The following is an 18,580-nucleotide window of genomic DNA, read 5'->3' on the forward strand; positions in this document are numbered from 1 at the left end:
TTACAGACCCCGCCCCCCAACCCGACTAAACACCAAAGCCAATGCCCCGATTGGAGATGTTCTGTCCAACCCCGCCCCCCCCTCCCCCCATAAAGAATGACCTCCAAAGTAGCATACAGCACCCACGTTATAGCAAACGCACCCCGTTGCCCATTCGCCCCCACCTCCATAGCAGTAGGTCTCCACGCCATGGTTATAGCTGCAGCACCACCCCCCCTCATTTCCTGGAGCACCGCCCTCCCTAAATGAAGCACGATTTTAGTGAGAGCAGTGGCGATCCCCCACGAGTCGTGATTCTAATTCTGCAGCAGAGCCCGCCCCTGTTGCATATTTGTAAGTAACGCCCCCCCCCCCCCTTTGGAGGCACTGTAACCCACTCAGCACTGGTTTTCATTGCAGCAACATAGCCAGCCCCAACCCCGCCCCCCCCAACCCCCCAAAAAATGACCATGGCCTTACAGCAGCGCTGCAAAGGATCGTGTTCCTCGGTTCTCTGGACAGCTGCAGAAGCAGCCACGGTTCTATGAACAACAACAGGGACTACCCCCCCCCCCATCTCTAGGTGCAACAGGAAAGCCACCACTAGTAGGAGCAGTAGACAAGACACCCCTCCCCCACACTCCTGCCTAGGTGTGTAATGTATTTGCTATCAGTTGCACACACTTGTCTCTCCCCTTTCACGCATGTTGCACAGCACCGCTGCCATTAGAATGCAGCTGTAACATCACACTCCCCAGACTACCTCCGTGCGCCCACCCACTTGCCAGCTCAACATGGGGGACTTGCACGGACTTGGCCACCCATAACTACCTTGCATGGACCTGGCCACCTCTACCAACCTTGGCATTGGGTCAAACGCATTCTATAACTCTCCGACAACATTCCTCATACCTGCACTTCAGTGCCCACGGGCGTTCAAACTATAGCGCGCTGAGACCATATCCATGGCGAAAGGCGCTATACAGATACCAGGACAATACAGAACCCCTCTCATTGGTTCCATTTCCAGCAGCAGAATCCTCTTACTGCCACTTCTAGGGGCAGTAACCGTACCCCCTTCCTCTCACCCATCAGGCGGAGGGCTTTGCAAGCAGCTGGAAGGCAAGACCTCTATTGCTGCCACTAGGAGCTGGCCTTGCAGCCACTAGCAGCTGGCATGGGACTCTGCTTGCTGTTGCAGCAGGAGGCTTTGCAAGCAGCTGGAAGGCAAGACCTCTAATGCAGCAAATAGGAGCCGGCCTGGGACTCTCCCTGCTGTTGCAGCAGGAGGCTCTGCAAGCAGCTGGAAGGCAAGGCCTCTATTTCTGCCACTAGGAGCCGGTCTGGGACTCTGCCTGCTGTTGCAGAAGGAGGCTCTGCAAGCAGCTGGAAGGCAAGACCTCTATTTCTGCCACTAGGAGCTGGCCTGGGACTCTGCCTGCTGTTGCAGCAGGAGGCTCTGCAAGCAGCTGGAAGGCAAGACCTCTATTACTGCAACTAGGAGCTGGCCTGGGACTGTCTGCTGTTGCAACAGGGGGGCAGCCACCCGGGTCTACTTGCATCTGCGCCCCCCCCCCCCAGCGTTTGTTGCTACCAGAAGCAGGCAGGGGGTGGTCTGTCTTTCTGCTGTTGCAGAGCCACCAACCAGTTGCAGAGGTTCCAGGCACAGCTGCAGAACCTCCCTTCCCATGTAAGCCACAGCACAAGACAAGCCCCTCGTGCATTGCCCACCCCTCTCGCCCCTACCTCTTTCCAGTGAGTTGCAATCTGTACAGACGCCCACCGCCCAGGTGTTATTTGCAGTAGTAAGGACACGTCGAGGTACCAGATCAGACATCAGAGCTCCTCCCCACGACCCCCCCCCCTGCAGATTACACAGAGCAATGCACCTGCCTTGTGCCATTTACAGCTAAGCCCCCACCTTCATATCGGGGCGGCAGTGACCCAGGCCCCCACCAGCCCGTTTCTAGGTGCAGCTGCGGATCCCCCCAAACCACCCAAGCCCTTTCTACATGCAATAGCTTCCCCTTCCTGGTACAACGTGCAGACACCTCCCTTCCCTGCTGCATGGCCTGCCATGCACTGGGGGGCCAGCCCCCTTCCACTGCAAGGAGAGAAGCCCCTCTTCCTGGCCCCTGACAGCACCCACCCACCCACCACCTCCAGTGCTGCCGTTGTATAGCGCCTCGGCTGCCGCTATCACGAAGAGTGGGGCTGCGCTGTGGTCACCCCCATGCGACCCCTGCCCTCCACCCCCACCTACCTTAATGATGCTGCTCCTCCGGGGGATCCCCCCCTTGCCGTCTCTCCGCTCGGGGCTGGGGGGCGGCTCCTCGGGCCCCCCAGGCGACACACAGTCCCCGTTGGACACCCCGGGGTTAGGGATGCAGCCGTCCCCGGCGCCCCCCTCCTTGAGCGGCCCGGCCCGTGGGGGGGAGCAGGACAGGCCGCCCCCGGTCTCCTCGACGCCCCCTCCCCGGCCGCTCTCCGCCATCCTGCCGCCGCCGCCTGCCTCCTGCCTCCGCCTCTTCCTCGCCTCCGCCTCTTCCTCCTCTGCGGGTCTGAGAGGACGGAGAGCTGAGACTGGAGAGCCCGGGGAGGGGCGGGGCTACCCCGGGGGTGGGGGGGGAGTGGGGGCTCGGCACCGTCAGCGAGGACGCGGGTGTCTGTCAGGTCAGGAAGGGAAGGGCGCCGGGTCCTCAGCACCGGAGCCTGCCCGCAAGGAGGGGCCACCCGGGGGGTCCCCGAGACCCCAGCCACAGAGCCTAAATAAAAGGGAGCGAGCACCGAGCACCCCAGCAGTGGAAGGTGCAGCCAGAGGAGACCACCGAGAGCCGGAGGAGGGGCTGCCACCAAGGTGGGAGATGAGACCACCGGGGAGGGTGGGGTAAGAAGGACGGGAGATGGGGGCGGACGAGACACGGGGAGACCCGTCAACTTGCGTGGTGTCCAAGAAAGGTACTGGCAGATGTTACTGGACATTACGGAGGGGGGTGCAGGATTGCTGACTGATCCCATTGAAGTATATGGGCTGCATCTGGCTACTTAAAAGCGAAGCAATCCGTCCACGGAGAGTGAGCCGTTCCACCTGCGGGGTGATTGGGGGGGGGGGGGGGGAGGCTTGTGAGGGCGGGGGGGCTTACACGGGATGGGGCATGACACAACAGAGGTGTGAGGGTCGAGATCTGCGAGAGAGGGGTGGCACGAGGGCATGGCTTCATGGAGAGGAGGGTGGGGGCTTTGTGGCTGGGAGAATGCAGGGGGGCAAGGTGGGTGATGATAGATAGTAGATAGGTCGACGAGGAGACCCGCGCAGGAATAGACGGCGCCCATTGCATTGGGGATACATTTACATAGCACATCGTGACGGATTCCTCGCCCTTCCAGGCGCTATAACGAACGGCGCTATGATCACGGCATGTTTCGTCAGAGAAGGATGAAAGGCTGAATCGGATTGTCCCTGCCTTCCAGCTCTGAAACCCCGATACTTAAGACTAAACACAAAAGTGTGCGGTAGCCATTTACTTGCTAAGCTACCTGACGCCTGCGGAGACGAGACCGAGGTGGGAAGAGAGATGGAACGAAGGGCGGTCTTTATATAGACCCCCCTTTACTGTTAATGAAAGAAGACGTGGCTATAGGGTCTGATTGCGAGCAGGGTGGTATTCCGGCGGTAAATTTGCCCAATGGAATTATCCGCCCGATTACAGGTGCTGGTGGTGGTCCCCATGAATGTGGCCTCCGTAGGACTCCATTGGGCATTTCAGCATAATTACAGCCCTAGTCATTTTGCTGATTTTTTGGTGGAAAGTGGCAGGATTTACAGCCAAGACGATGCTGGGGGTAAACCCCGCACTCCAGGGTCAAACTCATAGTGTGGCGTAGTGGGAAAAGTGGCGGTAATTCCGTCACTACCACTTTTTTCCACAATGAGCCATTCATTATGTGTTGATGCTCGGAATTGGGAATCTCAGTGAGGCAGTGAATGTGTGGGCAGGAAGGGTAGAGAGAGGGAAAGGGGCAGTGGAGCCCCAGTCCTCAGTGAGGCGGTGAGTGTGTGGGCAGGAAGGGTAGAGAGAGGGAAAGGGGCAGTGGTGCCTCAGTCCTCAGTGAGGCGGTGAATGTGTAGGCAGGAAGGGTAAAGAGAGGGAAAGGGGCAGTGGGGCCTCAGTCCTCAGTGAGGCGGTGAATGTGTGGGCAGGAAGGGTAAAGAGAGGGAAAGGGGCAGTGGTGCCTCAGTCCTCAGTGAGGCGGTGAATGTGTGGGCAGGAAGGGTAAAGAGAGTGAAAGGGGCAATGGAGCCCCAGTCCTCAGTGAGGCGGTGAATGTGTGGGCAGGAAGGGTAAAGAGAGGGAAAGGGGCAGTGGTGCCTCAGTCCTCAGTTAGGCGGCGAATGTGTGGACAGGAAGGGTAGAGAGAGGGAAAGAGGCAGTGGTGCCTCAGTCCTCAGTGAGGCAGTGAATGTGTGGACAGGAAGGGTACAGAGAGGGAAAGGGGCAGTGGTGCCTCAGTCCTCAGTGAGGCAGTGAATGTGTGGACAGGAAGGGTAAAGAGAGGGAAAGGGGCAGTGGTGCCTCAGTCCTGATCTGACATGATAGTTTATTTATATAGCGCCTATACACAATGGGCCTCATTACGAGTCCGGCGGTAACCAGGGGCGGTTTTACTGGTGACCGCTGGACTCGTATTACCATTCCGCCTCCATGATTCGTGGAATTACCGGGGCATTACAACACCGGTGTCCCGGGAATTCCGGAGGGGGAATGGTGTAAATCCCCATTCCCATAGGACTCAATGGGAATGGGGAAGTGGAAATACCGGCACCATCAAGAGATGGTGCCGGTGTTTCCACGTCCGCCTGCAGGCGGGAGGTGTTCAACCCGCCAGGTCAGACCTGACGGGAACGCCACCTCCCGCCTGCAGGACTCGGGATCGGGTGGTCCGGAATTAACAGTGGCGGCGGGTTTATCGCCACTGTTATTTCCAGACCGCCCGACCTGTAATGAGGCCCAATGTGTTTCAAAGTGCTTCAAGGCAAGGGAGGGAACAAGAGAAAATACAATGACATTCTTACAGGCCATGGACAGTAAGGATGTGAAATTAACTATCGTACTCGGCCTGATGACAGAGCAAGAGCTTAGACATAGATAAAGAAGGGAGGGGGAGGGAGAGTGGGAAGGAAATGGAAACAGACAGGCGACTACCGTACTAGGCCTGACAACATTTCTGGTAGAGCTGGATGTTATGCTTGATTCAAAATGGCACGGGCGCGCAATGCATTCTGGGAGCGCTCAGAGCCATTTTGGATATTTACTTCATACCGCAGTGAAAGGCTGCACACATTTTGCTGAAGTGTTAGATTCACAGTGCTGAGACAAACATGCTTTTCCAAACCTGGTATGCGGTCAAGGCCATTTCTGCTGGAAAAGCTAACATTGGCTTGCTACTGTTCTCCGTGGAGCGTGTTTTTAGAGCAGGGAGGCCCTGCGTTCCTTGGGGGGAGCTCTCGATTGACCCAGCTGGCAACCGACGGCTGTTCCTCAACTGCGCAAGTGCAATTTCCAGAATGTTTGAGAATTAACTCACCTTTGTGGAGTGTGTATATATGCGGAGGCCCGTAGGGGGTCAGGTGAGACTTCCGCCGGAGAAGGACGCTCCGTCCGGCCTTCCCGTGAGTTGTGGTGCTCTCGACCTAGCTGTCCCCGGGGTCTTCCAGCCGCTTCTGGACGAGATGAGGACTTCTATTACGCTCACGGTGATGTATTTCCTTTTGACTTCTTTACTTCTTCTGTGATCTATGACTTTACTATTTTTATGAGTTATTTCTATATACTTGTAAGCTTTGAATAAATAGCCGTAAAGAGCTGATTTATCTTCTAAGAGTGCGTGGTTGTGAGTTATTGTGTCTGTCTGTTTTTTTTTTTGGTTCGAAGTACTTGCTCTATATAATTGCATTGATGATTTATGGTTGTTCCGTGCACTTTTCGGGGGAGAGCAGTACACCGGAGATTAACAAAAGGTGAAGGAGAGGGGTGCAGAAAGGGAGGGCAGGAACAAAAAAAGCAACTATCGTACTAGACCTGACGACATTTCAGATACTGCTGGGGGGGGCACAAGTAAGGGGAGAGGGGACGAGACAGACGAAGTTGCTATCATGCTAGGTCCAGGGACAATTCTGATAGAGTAAGTGCATAAAAGAAAGTTAGGGGAGAAGGGTAGAAGATACGAAAAGGGAATTTAGGAGAGAACAGAGTAAGCAGTCAAAAAGAGTGGAGAAGCAAGAGGAGAGAGCAAATACAATTGCAGAAATCAGTAGTAACACATAATTTTGCAAGCAAGGACACAAGATGAAGATGGGAACAGCATGATCCAGGGCACCATGAGAAAGGGTGACGCACTGTGAATCAATGAAGTCCATAAAAGTCAAATCCAGCATTGGCCACAAGACGGTGAAACCAGAATGTATCAGCACAGACTTCTGCAGAAGTAGGCTGGAGGGGGTGGGGTAGCAGGGTAGAAGAACCAAGCAAAACAGACAACACCTGTGAAGGAGAAGGGTGGGGGGCACAAGGTAACATCACAGGGGTCCAGAGTGGGAGGGGATGGACTGTGGGGACAGATGGAGTAAACACATGTTGGTGCATGCTTACCTGCTGTCGGAGCAGGGGATCAGGCCCTGGGTCCTCCTGCTCCGAATAGGCCCAAGCAGGAATTGTCCTTTTCTTCGTCAGCCCTTCACTTAGGAAACTCGGGCAAGAGATAGTGAATGTGTGGGCAGGAAGCGTAGAGAGAGAGAAAGGGGGAGTGGTGCATCAGTCCTCAGTGAGGACGTGAATGTGTGGACAGGAAGGGTAGAGAGAGGCAATGGGGCAGTGGTGCCTCAGTCATCAGTGAGTCAGTGAATGTTTGGGCAGGAAGGTTAGAGAGCGGGAAAGGGGCAGTGGTGCATCAGTCCTCAGTGAGGCAGTGAATTTGTGGGCAAGAAGGGTAGAGAGAGGCCAAGGAGCAGTGGTGCTTCAGTACTCAGTGAGGCAGTGAATGTGAGGGCAGGAAGGGTAGAGGGAGGGAAGGGGCAGTGGTGCCTCAGTCCTCAGTGAGGCAGTGAATGTATGGACAGGAAGGGTAGAGGGAGGGAAAGAGGCAGTGGTGCCTCAGTCCTCAGTGAGGCAGTGAATGTTTGGACAGGAAGGGTAGAGAGAGGGAAAGGGACAGTGGTGCCTCAGTCCTCAGTTAGGTGGTGAATGTGTGGGCAGGAAGGGTAGAGAGAGGGAAAGGGGCAGTGGTGCCTCAGTCCTCAGTGAGGCAGTGAATGTGTGGGCAGGAAGGGTAGAGAGGGAAAGGGGAGTGGTGCCTCAATGCTCAGTGAGGCAGTGAATGTGTAGGCAGGAAGGGTAGAGAGTGGAAAGGGGCAGTGGTGCTTGAGTCCTCAGTGAGCAGGTGAATGTGTGGGCAGGAAGGGTAGAGAGAGGGAAAGCGGCAGTTGTGCCTCAGTCCTCAGTGAGGCAGTGAATGTGTGGGCAGGGTAGTGTAACGCTCACCTGATTCCCACAGAGACGCTGACCCGAACTGGACTGCTACCGTTTCTTCTATCGTGAGGCGCAGGGCCCGGAAGATGCTCTGGACGGGGCCTCCGAATTTGGATTGCCTGGCTTGTAGAGTATGTTTTCTGCAGGTGGAAGAAAAGGGATTGATTACCAGCTGGGGTGGATATGTGTTCCCACCAATCTCCCGTTTCTCACTCTTCTTGACCCCCAACTTGGATTCTGCGAGCTCTCACCTCAGGTATTGTAAAGATGAGCTCTCCATCCTGCTTCAGGTGCAGGGGTGCGTAGGATCCAGTTACGTCACTGGATGAGAAATAGTTGCGGACACTGTTTCCTTTCGTCTCTCCTGAGGTAGCCGTAAGTATGAGTGTCTTTTCTCCACAGGAGCCGGGGCGCAGAAATCTAAAGCAGGTAAGTCTCTTGGTGAGTATTTGTTCTCCGTGCTTAGTTAGTGCTCATCATGTATTCCTCTTATGCAGGTGCTGGGATGTAGCTGGCGTCGTGGCCGCGGTGAAGTAAGGTAAGTGAAAGAAAAGCGACTGTTTACTTCTAATGATTGTCTTTTTCTGCTTACAGGTGCCGAGATGCTGCCGGCGACACAGCCGCTGTCGCGCGTGATGAAGCACGTAAGTAAGTGGAAGAAATGTGGGCGCTTTAGAGCGGGCACCTCTAATGACTGTCTTTTTCTGTCTTTCAGGTGCCGAGATGCTGCCGGCGTCGTGGCCGCGGTGGAGTTCGGCGAGGCCACGGATGGGTAAGGCAAGGCGGCGCGGCTGCGAGCGTTTGAGAGTGCTGCTAATCTTGTACCTTACCTTTGCAGGATCGTCGGAGGTAGGATTGCTGAGGCCGGATTCCGGTAAGTATAATTTCTAATGCTCGCCTTCTCTTTTCTTGTCTGTTTGCAGGTGTTCCGGGTGCTGGCGGGCGTGTCAGGAGCCAGGATGCAGGAGCCGACTCGGTGAGCGTCCTGCTGCTGATGCAGAATAACGCGAAGCATGTGTATTCCATCGGGCGTGGTTTAAATAGCAGAGAAGTGCTTCAGGTGTGTGTTCTTCCACAGGCCCCACCCAGGTAAGAAAAGAGTTCCTGAATAGAGGAAATAGTTCCTCCCAGCCCTGATGGCTGGGGACTTCAGCCAGACTGGATTGTTCTGGGTAAGTATGCAGCATGGTCTGCCTCAGGTAAGTCAACCCAAGCATTATTACACAGTTTATCAATATGAGCCCGGCGCCTATGGCGCCGGGACTGAAGTACACAGTCCAAAGGGCCCCTGTAGGGGTCTGCTGGGTCCGGAGATGTGGAAGAAGGGTCTGCTTCCGGGGGCGCTGGGCCAGTCCTGGCTCTTCGGGAGTAGTGCTCATGACAGCACCCCCCCTCAAGGCCCCTCCAAAAATTGTCTTCCCCGGGGGTTTTGGTTCATACGGAAAGGTTCGGCGAAATTTCTTGATTAGACGAGGAGCATGGACGTGGTCATAGGGTTCCCATGACCTCTCTTGAGGCCCGTAACCCTTCCAGTCAATCAGGTAGAACAGCTTTGATCTGATGATCTTAGAGTCCAAAATGTTTTTAATCTCGAATTCAGGTTCTCCATTCACTTGAATTGGTTCTGGAGGTTTGGTTAGTCTGGTTCCAGATTGCATGGGTTTCAAAAGCGATACGTGAAAAACAGGATGTATTCGCATATGAGCTGGCAATCCTAGTTTAACGGCCACTGGGTTTATTATGGCCATAACTGGATATGGCCCCAGATATTTGGGATTAAAAGTGCGAGGTCCTTTGAGTGATAAGTGTTTGGTGGACAACCAGACCTGGTCCCCAATCTGGTATTGAGGGGCCTCGCTTCGGTGTTGATCTGCTCCTCTCTTGTACCTTTCTTTAGCTTGTTGTAAATGTGCAGCAGCTTCTTTGAAGGCTTTGGTAATAGCAGTGTGTAACTGATCCACGGGGGGTGTTCCAAGATCTTGAGGTGGATCGAGGTTGAAAGTTCGAGGATGAATTCCATACAAAGTGTAGAAGGGGCTTTGCCCGGTTCCAGAGTGAATGGAATTGTATGCATACTCAGCTATCCAAAGGATGTCCTTCCAGTTGCTCTCTGACTGTTGTAGCATGCATCGTAAATATTGTTCGAGAGTCTGGTTAGTTCTTTCAGTTTGACCATTGGTCTGGGGGTGATGGCTGGTTGAGAGTCTTACATCGATTTGAGACAATTGACAGCAACTACGCCAAAAATGGGAAATAAACGGGCTTCCTCTATCTGAGATTAGTACTGATGGGAATACGTGTAACCGGACAATGTTTTCAAGGAATTCTCTGGCTAGTACCGAAGCTGAGGGTAAGCCTTTTAACGGAATGAAGTGGGCCATCTTGGAAAACAAATCCACAATAACGAGAATAGTGTTGTACCCGGAGCAGGAGGGTAAGTCTGTGATAAAATCCATAGAAAGGGTGTGCCAGGGAGATGGTGGAATGTCTAATGGTTGGAGAAGACCAGCCAGTCTTTTCTTTTGACCCTTGTTTTGAGCGCACACACCACAGGACATCACAAATTCTTTTATGTCTTTTCTCCACAAAGGCCACCAGAATTGTCTTCTCACTTTCTCTTCTGTTTTGGCAATGCCAGGGTGGCCCTCTGTCAATGAATCGTGATAGCAGGAGATAACTTGCCTTTGCAAATCGCCGTGTGGTAGGAATAATGGTCCTCGGAAATAAGGCAAGTCATTGTTTAAAGTGAAATCCATTCCTTTTTGTAGCCAGTTCTGCAAGCCTGTTGGATTCAGAAATTGTTTAACTTTTGCCTCAATGTCCTCGATGGATGGAAGAAATCAGGCCCAAGATCCTTTGTTCAGGAATTATTGGTACAGGCTCTGGGTTGACAATGGTGTCTCCCATTCCAATCCGGGAAAGAGCATCTGCTTTGCCATTTTTGCTGCCGGTGCGGTAAGTGTCTACAAAATGAAATTCGGCAAAGAACAGGGCCCAGCGGAGCTGTCGAGAGGATTGAGCCTTGGCGGTTTTCAGATACTGTAAATTCCGATGATCGGTGATCACCGTGATGGTGTGTCTGGCCCCAAGGAGATAATGACGCCAGGCCTTAAAGGCGGATTTAATAGCTAACAGTTCCTTGTCTGTGATGGCGTAGTTAACCTCATGCGCCGAGAATTTTCGAGACCAGAACGCCACGGGATGTAATTGGTTAGTCTCTGGGTCTCTTTGTGAGAGGACCGCTCCCATTGCTAAGCTGGATGCGTCGGTTTCGACGATATAAGGGAGATCTGGGCGTGGGTGCTTCAGTATTGGCGCAGAAGTAAACTTGGCTTTTAGCTCTTAGAAGGCTTGTTCAGCTTCTTCAGACCACTCAAAATGTTTATTCTTTCTTAAGAGAGCCGTGATGAGTTGTACCACTCGTGAAAACTCCGGAATGAATCTGCGATAAAAATTGGCAAAGCCTAACATGCTCTGAACGCCTTTTACAGAAGTAGGTGATGGCCATTTGAGAATAGCGTCCACCTTTCGCGAGTCCATGTGGACTCCCTTGGGTGTCAGGATAAAACCCAGAAATTCGACTTCAGTGGCATGGAAAACACATTTTTCAAGTTTGGCAAATAGTTTGTGTTGGCGAAGTTTTTCAAGTACTGTTCTAACAATATTTCGGTGATCTGCTTCCGAAGAGGAGTAAACAAGAATGTCATCTATGTAGACGACAACACAGACGTCAATGAGCTCCCTGAGGACATCATTCATAAAATATTGGAAGGCGGCCGGTGCATTACATAGTCCGAAAGGCAGCACTTGGTACTCAAATAACCCATATTTAGTGCGAAACGCCGTCTTCCATTCATCGCCTTCCTTGATCCGTACCAAGTGATAAGCCCCCCGTAGGTCTAGTTTTGTATATATGCAAGCATCCTTCACCTGGTCAAGGAGTTCCGGGATCAGAGGTAAAGGGTATCTGTTTTTTACCGTTATGTGAGTCAGAGCGCAGTAGTATATACAGGTTCTGAGGTCACCTACTTTTTTTGGCACGAAGAACAGAGCCGAGGATGCAGGGAACTTTGATGGACGAATAAAACCATTGGCCAAGTACTGGTCCAGGTACTGTCGCAGGTGAAGGTTCTCAGGTTCGGTAAGGGTGTAGATCCTGCTGCAAGGAGGAGTTGCACCGGGTAGTAGATCTATCAGGCAATCGTATGACCTGTGGGGCGGTAAGGTGTTAGCCTGTTCCTTTTGGAAAACATCTTGAAACTCTCGATACTCTAGCGGTAATTGCAAACTGTCAGCCATTACTAACGCTAGGCCAATGTCTGATCGGAGATAGCAGGTTTGTGCACACTCTGGGAACGTTATCGTCTTTGCTCGCCAATCAATCTGAGGATTGTGTTTTTCCAACCAAGGGATTCCCAGAATTATTTGAAATTGCAGAGCCTTGATCACGTCGAACACTATTACCTCCCGATGCCCGTCTTGGCCTAGTAATGTCACTTCAGTAGTGGTATGGGTTACCGGCCCGGAGGCGATCTCAGTCCCATCCACAGTGGTGATGACATCTTTAACAGCCTTTGGGCAAAGAGGTAGGTTCATCCTGGAAGCCAACTTGCGGTCCACGTAATTTCCTATAGCTCCACTGTCCACGTATGCCTTAATTGCATGCAATCTTTCTGGCTGCTTTGGATTTACGAGGACCATTGGCATAATGAAGTGCGAGGTCAAAGAACTGGTTTTTAAGCTCGGCAAGCGGACCTCTACGCTTGTCGGACAAGGTCGTTTCCCGGCTCAGACTTTTCGGAATTCTTGTCGGAAGCTCCTACGGTCTTCTTAGGTGGTTTTGCAGGGCAGTCTCGAAGGAAATGTCCCGAGTTCCCACAATAGAGACACAGTTGCATTTGCCATCTTCTGTCACGCTCTTTCTGGGTTAAGGGGCCCTGTACAACCCCAATCTGCATAGATTCGGTGCCATCGACACTTTTGGAGTTATTCTGAGTCTTAGTGAAGATTCGGGTTTCAAACCTGGATCGATCCGCCTTCCTGTTTTGAAGCCTGTGATCTAATTGGACCACCAAATCAATATAATCCGAACAGCCCTGAGGTGGATTTACGACCTGGGCCAGGACGTCTTTGAGTTTGCCGCGTAGACCTCGGTGAAATAGCGTGATTCTTTTCTCCTCGGGCCATCCAGTTTCCACAACTAACGTATTGAAGGATGCAATGTAGGCTAAGAGATCCTGGTTGCCCTGTCGTAGGGAAAGGAGTTCATTGTCCAGGGCCTGCCCCTGGGAATGCCTTGCAAAAAGTCTTTCCATACTCGTCTGGAAGGCTTGGAAATTCCGAAGGATTGGATCATCTTGTGTAACCAGTGGAATTGACCAATCGGCGGCACTGCCGCTAAGATACGAAAGTACAAATGCTACCTTGGTCTGGTCATTCGGGAAGGCCGCGGGCCTGCAGAGAAAGTGTAATCGGCATTGATTTATGAACACTGCAAATCTTTTAGGGTCTCCAGCAACACGTTCAGGTGGTGCCAGTGGCACATTTCCAGGTAGGTTGATTTGAACGGGATTGGTTGAAGTAACTGGGGTAAAATTCCCCCCTGGATTGGGCAGAGGGGTTTGCCCCGCTTGGCTCTGTAATAACTGTCTGGAAAGATCGTCAGTCCGTTCCTTTGACACTATTAACTCTCTCCTGAGGGTGTTCGTCTCCTGGCGAGCAGCATGAAGTTCAGCCCTTAATTCCCCCAGTAGCTGGGCCAGTTGATCTGTATCAGAAGTTTCCATAGCGCCTTGGTAGGAGATTATTGGTTGGCTTCGCGTTCTGTAACGCTCACCTGATTCCCACAGAGACGCTGACCCGAACTGGACTGCTACCGTTTCTTCTATCGTGAGGCGCAGGGCCCGGAAGATGCTCTGGACGGGGCCTCCGAATTTGGATTGCCTAGCTTGTAGAGTAAGTTTTCTGCAGGTGGAAGAAAAGGGATTGATTACCAGCTGGGGTGGATATGTGTTCCCACCAATCTCCCGTTTCTCACTCTTCTTGACCCCCAACTTGGTTTCTGCGAGCTCTCACCTTAGGTATTGTAAAGATGAGCTCTCCATCCTGCTTCAGGTGCAGGGGTGTGTAGGATCCAGTTACGTCACTGGATGAGAAATAGTTGCGGACACTGTGTCCTTTCGTCTCTCCTGCAGTAGCCGTAAGTATGAGTGTCTTTTCTCCACAGGAGACGGGGCCCAGAAACCTAAAGCAGGTAAGTATTTGTTCTCCGTGCTTAGTTAGTGCTCACCATGTATTCCTCTTGTGCAGGTGCTGGGATGTAGCTGGTGTCGTGGCCGCGGTGGAGGAAGGTAAGTGAAAGAAAAGCGACTGCTTACTTCTAATGATTGCCTTTTTCTGCTTACAGGTGCCGAGATGCTGCCGGCGACACAGCCGCTGTCGCGCGTGATGAAGCACGTAAGTAAGTGGAAGAAATGTGGCCGCTTTAGAGCGGGCACCTCTAATGACTGTCTTTTTCTGTCTTTCAGGTGCCGAGATGCTGCCGGCGTCGTGGCCGCGGTGGAGTTCGGCGAGGCCACGGATGGGTAAGGCAAGGCGGCGCGGCTGCGAGCGTTTGAGAGCGCTGCTAATCTTGTACCTTTCCTTTGCAGGATCGTCGGAGGTAGGATTGCTGAGGCCGGATTCCGGTAAGTATAATTTCTAATGCTCGCCTTCTCTTTTCTTGTCTGTTTGCAGGTGTTACGGGTGCTGGCGGGCGTGTCAGGAGCCAGGATGCAGGAGCCGACTCGGTGAGCGTCCTGCTGCTGATGCAGAATAACGCGAAGCACCTGTATTCCATCGGGCGTGGTTTAAATAGCAGAGAAGTGCTTCAGGTGTGTGTTCTTCCACCGGCCCCACTCAGGTAAGAAAAGAGTTCCTGAATAGAGGAAATAGTTCCTCCCAGCCCTGATGGCTGGGGACTTCAGCCAGACTGGATTGTGCTGGGTGAGTATGCAGCATGGTCTGCCTCAAGTAAGTCCACCCAAGCATTATTACACAATTTATCACTATGATAGGCGCCGGGACTGAAGTCCTTTATGAGCCTGGCGCCAAAGGCGCCAGGACACGGTCCAAAGGGCCCCTGTAGGGGTCTGCTGGGTCCGGAGATGTGGAAGAAGGGTCTGCTTCCGGGGGCGCTGGGCCAGTCCTGGCTCCTCGGGAGAAGTGCTCATGACAGGTAGAGAGAGGGAATGGGGCAGTGGTGCCTCAGTCCTCAGTGAGGCAGTGGATGTTTGGGTAAGAAGGATAGAGAGTGGGAACGGGGCAGTGGTGCCTCAATCCTCAGTGAGGCAGTGAATGTCTGGGCAGGAAGGGTAGAGAACGGGAAAAGGGCAGTGATATCTCAGTCCTCAGCGAGGCAGTGAATGTTTGGGCAGGAAGGTTAGAGAGCGGGAAAGGGACAGTGGTGCATCAGTCCTCAGTGAGGTGGTGAATGTGTGGGCAGGAAGGGTAGAGAGAGGGAAAGGGGCAGTGGTGCCTCAGTCCTCAGTGAGGCAGTGAATATGTGGGCAGGTAGGGTAGAGAGGAAAAGGGGTAGTGGTGCCTCAGTGCTCAGTGAGGCAGTGATTGTGTGGGCAGGAATGGTAGAGAGTGGGAAAGGGGCAGTGGTGCTTCAGTCCTCAGTGAGCAGGCGAATGTATGGACAGGAAAGGTAGAGAGAGGGAAAGCGGCAGTTGTGCCTCAGTCCTCAGTGAGGCAGTGAATGTGTCGGCAGGGTAGAGAGAGGGAATTGGGCAGTGGTGCCTCAGTCCTCAGTGAGGCAGTGAATGTTTGGGTAGGAAGGGTAGAGAGTGGGAACGGGGCAGTGCTGCCTTAATCCTCAGTGAGGCGGTGAATGTCTGGGCAGGATGGGTAGAGAACGGGAAAAGAGCAGTGGTATCTCAGTCCTCAGTGAGGCATTGAATGTGTGGGCAGGAAGGGTAGAGGGAGGGGAAAGGGCAGTGCTGCCTCAGTGAGGCAGTGAATGTGTGGGCAGGAAGGTTAGAGGGAGGGAAAGGGGTTGTGGCGCATCATTTGCCCCAGTCCTCAGTGAAGCGGTGAATGTGTGGGCAGGAAGGGTACAGGGAGGGAAAGGGGCAGTGGTGCCTCAGTAGTCAGTGAGGCAGCGAATGTGTGGAGGAGAGAGGTGTAGGGGTGCCTCAGTCCTCAGTGAGGCAGTGCATGTGTGGGCAGCAAAGGTAGAGAGACGGAAAGGAGCAGTGGTGTCTCAGTCCTAGGTGATGCAGTGAATGTGTGGGTGGAGAGTGGTGTAGTGGTGCCTCAGTATTCAGTGAGGTAGTAAATGTGTGGGCAGGAAGGGTAGAGAGAGGGAAGGGGGCAATGGGGCCTCAGTCCTCAGTAAGGTGGAGAATGGGTGGCCAGGAAGGATAGTGGGAGCGAAAGGGGCAGTGGTGCCTCAGTCCTCAGTGAGGCGGTGAATGTGTGGGCAGGAAGGGTAGAGAGAGGGAAGGGGGCAATGGGGCCTCAGTCGTCAGTAAGGTGGAGAATGGGTGGCCAGGAAGGGTAGAGGGAGGGAAAGGGGCAGTGGTGCCACAGTCCTCAGTGAGGCGGTGAATGTGTGGGCAGGAAGGGTAGAGAGAGGGAAAGGGGCAGTGGTGCCTCAATCCTCAGTGAGGCGGTGAATGTGTGGGTAGGAAGGGCAGAGAGAGGCAAACGGGCAATGGTGCCTCAGTCCTCAGTCAGGTGGTGGATGTCTGGGCAGGAAGGGTAGAGAACGGGAAAAGGGCAGTGGTATCTCAGTCCTCAATGAGGCAGTGAATGTGTGGGCAGGAAGGGTAGAGGGAAGGAAAGGGGTCATGTTGCATCATTTGCTCCAGTCCTCAGTGAAGCAGTGAATGTGTGGGCAGGAAGGGTAGAGGGAGGTAAAGGGGCAGTGGTGCCTCAGTCCCCAGTGAGGCCGAAAATGTGTGGGCAGGAAGGGTAGAAAAGGGAAAGGGGCAGTGGTGCCTCAGTCCTCAGTGAGGCGTTGAATGTGTGGGCAGGAAGGGTAGAGAGCGTGAAAGGTCCAGTTGTGACTCATTCAACAGTGAGGCAGTGAATGTGTGGGCGGAGAGAGGTGTAGTGGTCCCTCAGTCCGCAGTGAGGCAGTGAATGTGTGGGCAGGAAAAGTAGAGAGAGAAAAGGGGGAAGTTGTGACTCAGTCCTCAGTGAGGCAGTGCATTTTGGGCTGGAAGGGGAGAGAGAGGGAAAGGGGCAGTAGTACCTCAATCCTCAGTGAGGCAGTGAATGTGTGGGCAGGAAGGGTAGAGAGAGGGAAAGGGGCAGGTGTGCCTCAGTCCTCAGTGAGGCAGTGAATGTTAGGGTACCAAAGGTAGAGGGCGGGAAAGGAGCAGTGGTGCCTCAGTCCTCAGTGAGGCGGTGAATGTGTGGGCAGGAAGGGTAGAGGGAGGGAAAGGGGCAGTGGTGCCTCAGTCCTCAGTGATGCAGTGAATGTGTGGGCAGAGAAGGGTGTAGTGGTGCCTCAGTACTCAGTAAGGCAGTGAATGTGTGGGCAGGAAGGGTAGAGGGAGGGAAAGGGGCAGTGGTGCCTCAGTCCTCAGTGAGGCAGTGAATATGTGGGCAGGTAGGGTAGAGAGGAAAAGGGGTAGTGGTGCCTCAGTGCTCAGTGAGGCAGTGAATGTGTGGGCAGGAATGGTAGAGAGTGGGAAAGGGGCAGTGGTGCTTCAGTCCTCAGTGAGCAGGCGAATGTGTGGACAGGAAAGGTAGAGAGAGGGAAAGCGGCAGTTGTGCCTCAGTCCTCAGTGAGGCAGTGAATGTGTCGGCAGGGTAGAGAGAGGGAATTGGGCAGTGGTGCCTCAGTCCTCAGTGAGGCAGTGAATGTTTGGGTAGGAAGGGTAGAGAGTGGGAACGGGGCAGTGCTGCCTTAATCCTCAGTGAGGCGGTGAATGTCTGGGCAGGATGGGTAGAGAACGGAAAAAGAGCAGTGGTATCTCAGTCCTCAGTGAGGCATTGAATGTGTGGGCAGGAAGGGTAGAGGGAGGGGAAAGGGCAGTGCTGCCTCAGTGAGGCAGTGAATGTGTGGGCAGGAAGGTTAGAGGGAGGGAAAGGGGTTGTGGCGCATCATTTGCCCCAGTCCTCAGTGAAGCGGTGAATGTGTGGGCAGGAAGGGTACAGGGAGGGAAAGGGGCAGTGGTGCCTCAGTAGTCAGTGAGGCAGCGAATGTGTGGGGGAGAGAGGTGTAGGGGTGCCTCAGTCCTCAGTGAGGCAGTGCATGTGTGGGAAGGAAGGGTAGAGAGAGGGAAAGGGGCAGTAGTGCCACAGTCCTCAGTGAGGCAGTGAATGTGTGGGCAGCAAAGGTAGAGAGACGGAAAGGAGCAGTGGTGTCTCAGTCCTAGGTGATGCAGTGAATGTGTGGGTGGAGAGTGGTGTAGTGGTGCCTCAGTATTCAGTGAGGTAGTAAATGTGTGGGCAGGAAGGGTAGAGAGAGGGAAAGGGGCAGTGGTGCCTCAGTCCTCAGTGAGGCGGTGAATGTGTGGGCAGGAAGGGTAGAGAGAGGGAAGGGGGCAATGGGGCCTCAGTCGTCAGTGAGGTGGAGAATGGGTGGCCAGGAAGGATAGTGGGAGCGAAAGGGGCAGTGGTGCCTCAGTCCTCAGTGAGGCGGTGAATGTGTGGGCAGGAAGGGTAGAGAGAGGGAAGGGGGCAATGGGGCCTCAGTCATCAGTAAGGTGGAGAATGGGTGGCCAGGAAGGGTAGAGGGAGGGAAAGGGGCAGTGGTGCCTCAGTCCTCAGTGAGGCGGTGAATGTGTGGGCAGGAAGGGTAGAGAGAGGGAAAGGGGCAGTGGTGCCTCAATCCTCAGTGAGGCGGTGAATGTGTGGGTAGGAAGGGCAGAGAGAGGCAAACGGGCAATGGTGCCTCAGTCCTCAGTCAGGTGGTGGATGTCTGGGCAGGAAGGGTAGAGAACGGGAAAAGGGCAGTGGTATCTCAGTCCTCAATGAGGCAGTGAATGTGTGGGCATGAAGGGTAGAGGGAGGGAAAGGGGTCATGTTGCATCATTTGCCCCAGTCCTCAGTGAAGCAGTGAAAGTGTGGGCAGGAAG

The 18,580-nt window shown here is 53.7% G+C and overlaps 1 protein-coding gene across 1 annotated transcript in view; it reads right to left on the reverse strand.

The window, feature by feature from the left end:
• PLCL2 (phospholipase C like 2) overlaps positions 1-2,913 on the reverse strand; it is a 623,826-nt gene extending 620,913 nt beyond the window's left edge. The window contains exon 1 of the mRNA XM_069648899.1: positions 2,243-2,913. Within this exon, the coding sequence (XP_069505000.1) occupies positions 2,243-2,473 (231 nt within the window). The 5' untranslated portion in view covers positions 2,474-2,913. The remainder of the gene's footprint in view (positions 1-2,242) is intronic.
• Positions 2,914-18,580: the final 15,667 nt, after the last annotated feature.

This window comes from Ambystoma mexicanum, chromosome 2q (genome assembly GCF_040938575.1).
Source record: "Ambystoma mexicanum isolate Mex_15411 chromosome 2q, UKY_AmexF1_1, whole genome shotgun sequence".
NCBI classification, from domain to species: domain Eukaryota; kingdom Metazoa; phylum Chordata; class Amphibia; order Caudata; family Ambystomatidae; genus Ambystoma; species Ambystoma mexicanum.